This window comes from Apteryx rowi, unplaced genomic scaffold, assembly GCF_003343035.1.
Source record: "Apteryx rowi isolate R43461 unplaced genomic scaffold, aptRow1 scaffold_1220, whole genome shotgun sequence".
Lineage (NCBI taxonomy): Eukaryota > Metazoa > Chordata > Aves > Apterygiformes > Apterygidae > Apteryx > Apteryx rowi.
Window position 1 is genome coordinate 19,609 of NW_020447443.1, and position 6,968 is coordinate 26,576.

General features: G+C 62.4%; 2 protein-coding genes across 5 annotated transcripts in view; both read left to right on the forward strand.

Annotated features, from left to right (window-relative positions):
• Positions 1-203: 203 nt before the first annotated feature.
• HYAL3 (hyaluronidase 3) overlaps positions 204-6,968 on the forward strand; it is an 8,880-nt gene continuing 2,115 nt past the window's right edge. For 2 of the 4 annotated variants that reach the window (XM_026092098.1, XM_026092082.1), the window contains exons 1-3: positions 204-1,157; positions 4,427-5,351; positions 5,518-5,607. In XM_026092098.1, the coding sequence (XP_025947883.1) occupies positions 4,455-5,351; positions 5,518-5,607 (987 nt within the window). In that variant the 5' untranslated portion in view covers positions 204-1,157; positions 4,427-4,454. Of the gene's footprint in view, positions 1,158-3,084; positions 3,164-4,426; positions 5,352-5,517; positions 5,608-5,866; positions 6,378-6,968 lie in introns of those variants that run through there. The other 2 variants (XM_026092109.1, XM_026092091.1) reach the window with 2 other exon arrangements.
• Positions 2,426-3,133, forward strand: NAA80 (N(alpha)-acetyltransferase 80, NatH catalytic subunit). Its single transcript, XM_026092044.1, has one exon. The coding sequence runs from the start codon at positions 2,426-2,428 to the stop codon at positions 3,131-3,133; it is 708 nt and encodes a 235-aa protein (XP_025947829.1).

The window sequence follows — 6,968 nt, forward strand, 5'->3', positions numbered from 1 at the left end:
GTGGCTGGGAGGGATGGTGCTGAAGTGTGTGGGGACACTATGGGGCATGGGGTCAGTTCCCAGTTGTGCACAGCAGGGGGTGTTTGTGTGTGTGTGTGTGTGTGTGCAGTGTGCCCGGCAGCAGGGCCTGTGCTGTGAGCAGAGTGGGGTTCTCTGTCTCGGGGGCAGTGTGGGACGGAGTGCTCTGTGGGGGATGGCATGTGCTGGGCTGTATCCTGGGCTGGGGTGCCATGTGAAGGGGTTGTGTGGTAGGTTTGGGTGCCTTGTGGGGGGATGGGATGCCATGTGCAATGGGTGCAGTGTGGGGTGGGTTGCTGTGTGCAGTAGGTGTGGGTAGGTTAGGGTCTCTCTGCAGGGGTGAGGTACCATGTGCAGGGGTGCTGTGCAGTGGGGTACCGTGTGGGGTGGCGTGCTGTGTGCAGGGGTGCTGTGTAGGATGGGGTACCATGTGTGGGAGTGCAGTGTGGGATGGTATACCATGTGTGGGGTGCAGTGTAGGACGGTGTGCCATGTGTGATGGGTGCTGTATGGGATAGGGTGCCATGTGTAGGGGTGCAAGGTAGGATGGGGTTCTGTCTGCGCTAGGTGCTGTGTGGGCGTGCGGTGCCGTGTGCAGGGGTGCACAACCCTAGCTCATACATTATTTCCCTACATGCAGCACCGTTTTCCCCCCTCAGTGCTGGTGAGGGACTGGGGTGGTCTCTCTTGTGCAGCCTGTGGTGGGCACAGGGCAGGGTGTGGCAAACCCTGGCCAGGTGGGCCCAAGGGCAGCCAGCACCAGCAGGGTACCAGGCAGGGAGGCGGATCTGTGCTTTGGCCTTGCAAATGAACCATGCGGGGACTTAGCACCCTCCATTGCATGGCTGGGGTGGCCCAGCATCCTGGGCATAGGCTGGGATGTACCCAGGGCTTTGCACCCCCAGGCCAGCACCCCACTACTGGCCCTGTCCCCACACGTCAAGGTGGGTGGAGGGGCCTGCAGCATTGGACAGACGTGTCATTCACTCTGTGAAAGCAGAACTGGGAGCTGCGGTTGGCCGAGGATTGTGTGCTATTTCCTGCTGAGCTGCAGCACGACTGACTCCTCACCAGTAAGCCAGTGCAGACACCGAGGGCCCCTGGGGAGCCAGCCAGCACCAGCACCAGCATCGGACAGGGTGAGCAGCCACATGTCCTTATGTGGGGGGGTTAGGGAAAGGCAGGCAGTGCGGGACTGAGCCAGGCTCCTTGGTGCAGCCTGTCTGCCTCACTGCACTCCGGACACTGGGTGGGCAAAGCATCCCGCTTAGTGAGGTGTCACAGCCAGAGGGGGGCTAACATGACCATGGAGGGCAGGCAAGGCTGGTGGAGGGGCTTCTGCCTTGGGGCACCCAGCAGCATCCAGGAGGTGGAGGAAATGGGGGTGGCAATTAGTTGAGGAAAAAGGTGCTGGGGGGAGGTCACAGCTGGGGGCTCTAAGTCAGCGTGTACCAGGGAGACAGTGGGGACAAAGAGCATTGTGGGGGTCTTGGGGTCCTCCCATGGAGAGGGGAGGGTAATTTTGGTGCACTGAGGGGTAGGTCCTCACTCCCTACCCATGGCGGGAAAGCAGGGCACTTTGCTCAATGCCAGCTGATAAGTTACTGCACCAGTTCCTCTAGCAAACTGCCTGTGGCTTCTTTGCAAGGGGAATGGTCTTCCCTCAGCAGCTGCATGCCGTGACAAATGGGAAGGCTGGGAAAATGGTCTCTGCCGTACACCATGGCTGGGATAGGAGGTCATTGCCCCTTGGAGGGGCAAGGCCCTCCTGAACTTCTGTGCCAGGTGGACACAGCTGGCATGGGCTGGTGCCGCTCACCTTGGAGGCACTGCAGTCCTCTTTCGCCCTGTGCTCCGCTTGCACCAGGGACAGCTGGGGACACACGTGTGATGAGTTGGCTGGTCTCAGTTGGATGCTTGAGCAACAGAAGTTCGTGGAACAGTTGGTGGAGGAGCGAGCCTTGATCATGTGCCCGCAGGGAGTGGGCACGTTGCTCCTGTACCTCTCCTGTCCCACGTGAGCTCTGTACCCTGGCAGCCCATCTTTCTGCCAGCTCAAGGAGGTGAGACCTGCCTGGCAGGCCTGTGCAACAGGCATGGCACAGGCACCTGGGTCCAGCCCTGGGCCTGGCACAACATGTCTCTTCCTTGGCTGAGAGGGCCAAGGGCACCACTGTGTGCCATCGTAGTGTTCTCATTTGACCTCGGACCCGCCGCTAATTCTTCCAAACCCATCCAGCACCACTGCAAGCTGGTAGAGAGTAGTTGCTGAGTGCCTGTGCTGAGCCCAACAGTGCAGGCAGGACTTGCTGGGCAGGATTTGCCAGGCAGGGGCAAGTTGATGTGGGTCCTGACACCACTAAGCTGTCGCCTGCTTGGTCTCCCATCAGTGAGAAGAATGGGCTCCATGTCGGAGGAGCTTAGCCTGGTCCCCCTGCACCAGAGGCCGGAGCTGATGGAGGCCTGTGCCCAGCTGCTCGGCGAGGAGTGGGGGAAGAGCCGGGCATCACGGCTCCACTCACTCCAGCGCTCCTCGGACGCCTTCCCCACCTGCCTTGTGCTGCTGCAGAGCTGGGGCCCTGCAGAGCCCCCTGCTGCAGAGAAGAGCCCCTGCCAGCTCCTGGGCCATGTCCGACTGTCCCGTGTGGTTGGCCATCCCCATAGCCTCTTCGTGGAGAGCGTGGTGGTGCCCAGAGCGCTGCGGGGCAAGGGCTACGGGAGAAAGCTGATGGAGGCCACAGAGCAGTACGCCCGGGCCCGGGGCTTTCACTGCCTGCACCTCACCACCCATGACAAACAGCACTTTTATGCTCACCTGGGCTACACCTTGGCCGAGCCGGTGCAGATCATGGCTTTCCTGAGCCCTGGCATCTCTGCAGAGGTGTTGCGAATCTTCTCTGCCCGCTCCAGCCCAGCCACCGGCACCCCTGGGCCGTGGGTGCCAGCCGCCTCTCAGCCTTCCCTGCCACCCACCACAGTCCCCCCCCCACCCCCACTGCCTCTGCTGAGCTGGGTGAGGGGTGCCCCAGCCAAGAGCTGCAGGCAGAACCTCCTGGAGACCCCCCACTGTGATGCCAAAGGCCTACCCATCTTCTGGATGAAGAAGAACATTTAAGGCCCCAGGGCCCCAAGACAGTCATTAAAGGCAAGTACGGGCAGAGGATGCCCATCCTGGCCTGATCGACTGCTGTTGTTTGGGGCTAGTGCCCACACCCCAAATCTGAGGTTGCCACGGTCCCATTGCAGCTGTGGGGTGCTTGGGGGCCGGTGGGGAAAATGCTGGATGGGCAGCTGGTGACCCCCCATGTCTGAGCTGTTGCCAGTGGAGAGGTGGTCTTGGTGCTCAGCAGGTCACCCTTCCCTGGCTGGGCAGATTAGCTCTGCTTTTGCCCTGGGCTTGGGGCCTGACTGCAGCAGGGTACCACAAAGCCAGGTCCTCTGTGGGCCCTGTGGTCTAGACTGGTCTTCGGGGAGCTCTGCCCAGTTCCACCAGTGTCTTGGCTGTCCTGTCGCATTTGCCAGTGTGAGTGTCATTGTCCCAGCTCCACAGGTGGTGGAAACTGAGGCATGGAATGGTTCAAGAGGTGCTGGTGTCAGAGTGGGACAGGGAGCAGCAGTGCAAGGCACTGGGAGCCCATGGGTTTTTCCAGGTTTTGTATGTCCTGTTGGGGACAAGCTGCCCTGCAGGCCACTGCAAGGGGGAATGCAGCCCCAGCCTGTCTCCTGGCACTGCAACATCTTCGCACAGGGGAAGGGCACTGGTGGTGCTAGACTGGCTGTGACTGCAGGAGGTGGGCAAAACGTGAGTGAGAAGGTCAGCAGGGAGCCAGCCAGGACCTTTGCTGGGGGATTAGAGCTGTCTGTGCCCTGTCACGCGGCCCCAGACCTGATTTGCTTCCTAATCCCCATCTCCGCAGCTGCCAGCAGGCAGGCAGCTGCCTGGCGCCAGCCAGCATGGCTCCCCACAGCAGGCACAGGGCAGGAGCATGCAGCCCTACTTTACCCTGCCTGGGCCACGGGGGGGGTAGTTGCCCCTTTGGCTCAAACCCTCCTTCTGAGGGCTGCTGCAGGAGTGCAGCACCTTGGAGGAGAGCCTGGCCTGACTCAGCCTGCTGCCAACTGGCAGGGGACAGGAGGGAAGAGCCGGTTATGATGCCCCTGCTGGGAGCAGGACTGGGAGCCAGGAGGGAAACTGAGGCATTAGGGTAGGTGGTGAAGGGCTTGGCTGTGGCGTTTGTGGCTTGCAGGGACATGCCACAGCTGCGTTGGCCAGGGCATAGCTCCATGGGGACCAGGGCATGCTGGGCAGAGTTGTCCACCAACAGGGAGGGCCTTGGGGGGGGGGCACATGTCCATGGTACCCCCGGTGCCCCACCATCTCACCCCATTGCTTTCCTTCTCCCCACAGGGTGCTGGGCCCTCTGGGCTGGCCCAGCATGGGGCCGGCACTGGTGCTGTGGGCCTGGTTGACACTGTGCATGGTGAGCGGAGAGAGCCCAGCGCCCAAACCCATTGCAGGTGGCCAGCCCTTCGCCGTGGTGTGGAATGTGCCCACGGGCCGGTGCTGGCACCGCTTTGGTGTGGGCCTGCCCCTTGGCAACTATGGCATTGTGGAGAACCTGGGTGGCCACTTCGCCGGCGAGAACATCACTATCTTCTACAAGAACCAGTTTGGGCTGTACCCGTACCTGTCCCGCCAGGGCATCCCCCGCAATGGGGGCATCCCCCAGCGGGTGCCTCTCCGCACCCATCTGGGCAGGGTGGCAGGCGACATCCGCCTCCGCCTGCGGCCTGCTTTCCACGGTCTGGCTGTGGTGGACTGGGAGGAGTGGAGACCCCTCTGGGCTCGCAACTGGGGGGCCAAAAGGATCTACCGGGCAGCCTCGGAGCAGTGGGTGTGGGACCGGCACCCCTATCTGCCGGCCCCATGGCGGCTCCGTCTGGCCCAGGAGGAGTTTGAGCAGGCAGCCCAGGCTCTGATGGAGCAGACACTTTTGCTGGGCAAGACCCTGCGCCCAGGGGGACTCTGGGGTTTCTACCGCTTCCCCGACTGCTTCAACAGCAACTGGGCCAAGGAGGCCAACTACACGGGCCAGTGCCGACCAGCAGAAGTGCTGCGCAACAACCGGCTCCGCTGGCTCTGGGCTGCCTCAGCTGCCCTCTATCCCAGCATCTACTTGCCACCAACACTGCCACAGGGCCTGCGCCACCGTTATGTGCACCACCGGCTGCGTGAGGCCCTGCGTGTGGCCACCTTTGGGGCCACAGGCATCCTGCCCATCATTGCCTACTCACGCCTCTCCTACCGCCGCTCACCCCGCTTCCTGGGGCTGGTAAGGGCCATGGCAGGCTGGGCAGGGTTGGGGCTGTGGGGAGGGCACTGGTGGCAGCATGGCAAGCTGGGGGTTCTGCTTACGGCATCCAGGCAGGGCACTGTTGATGGGGTGGTGGTGGTGGTGATGCTAAGCCTGTACCCCTGGCCATGTCTCTGCCTTGCAGGCTGATCTGGTTCACACGATCGGGGAGAGTGCGGCACTGGGGGCTGCTGGACTCGTGCTCTGGGGAGACATGTCCTACTCGCGCTCGGCTGTGAGTATCTCCACTCGCTGCCTCTGTGAGCAGGGCCGTACGTTGTCCTTCCTGGCTGGGCACCAGGGCTGGCCATGGGCACATGGGGCAGGAGGGGGTTTGGGCGTGGGACGGATGGGAAGGACATGGGATGGCCATGTCACTGTTCAGGAGGGTGCAGGGCCCTCTGGGGAGGGGTGGATGAAGCGACAGCAGTGTGCCCAGCTCCTGGAAGCAGGACCTGCGGGGAGGACTCTCACAGCAGCCTTTCCTCTCTCAGGAGAGCTGTGCCAGCCTGCGCCACTACCTTGTGTCCACCCTGGGGCCCTACGTGGCCAACGTGACAGCAGCCGCCTGGGAGTGCAGCTACAGACGGTGCCACGGGCACGGACGCTGCATGCGCCGGCAGCCCCATGACCTGGCCAGCTTCCTGCACCTTTCAAACCAGCTGGACGAGAGCCTGCAGGCACTCTTCCGCTGCCACTGCTACCGTGGCTGGATGGGCGAGAGCTGCACCCAGCGGGCCAAGCCCACCCCCAGCACCTCCTGTCTTGCGCCCACCCATGCCCACAGCTTCTATAGGCACAACAGCCTCCCACCCTCTGACACCTGCCTCCCACGGGGCACTTGGGGCTGGTGACCATGGTTGGGGACCACTGTGGTCCCCTTCCCCAGCACACACAATCCCATATCCTGGTGCCTATTGCTGCCTGATGCCAAAGGCTTGTTACCTCGTTAATTTAAATAAATCCTCTTGGCGCAGCCAGCATGATCTTTGTGGGCAAGGCTAGTCTGGGCATGATTGCCATTGCATGCACCACTGCTGCCATGGCGTGGGGGGTGACCCCACTTGGCTCAGGGCTGGCCCACCCATGCCTTAGTTTCCCCATCCAGTCCATTCCTTGGGTCCCCTTGGTCCCATACTGATCTTGTGTCTCCTTTACCCTGGGAAGCTCCTCCATGGGCTCCTTGCCCTTGGCCGTGCTGGCACAGCGCAGTCCATGACACTGATACAGCCACTAGGCCCCTGTCTCCAGGGCTATATTTATCTTCCCAGCCACATTTCTCACTGTCCTATTTTAAGCAGAGCAGTTGGTGCACTGGGAACCCAGTGCCCAGCTCCCAGGGGCCCCAGACTGCCTTGCTGCCCACTCACACTGCCCGGGCCAGGCTGTGCCTGGGTGCACAGTGCAGGGAGCTATGCCCAGGGAGGCTGGAGAAGGTAGGCCAGGGAGGTGGGCTGGGACTGGTGGGGCCCCTGGCACCCTCTGCGTGCCTGGTGGGGTGGGATGGGAGGGGCTGGGATGGGGGCAATGTGCCAGTGCCCCTCTCCACCAAGGGGGCTGTGGGTAGAGATGCCCACCCAGGGGATGAGGCTGTCC

Excerpts from the sequence above, each read along its gene's own strand:
- NAA80 (XM_026092044.1), top strand. The coding sequence starts at position 2,426 with ATGTCGGAGGAGCTTAGCCTGGTCCCCCTGCACCAGAGGCCGGAGCTG.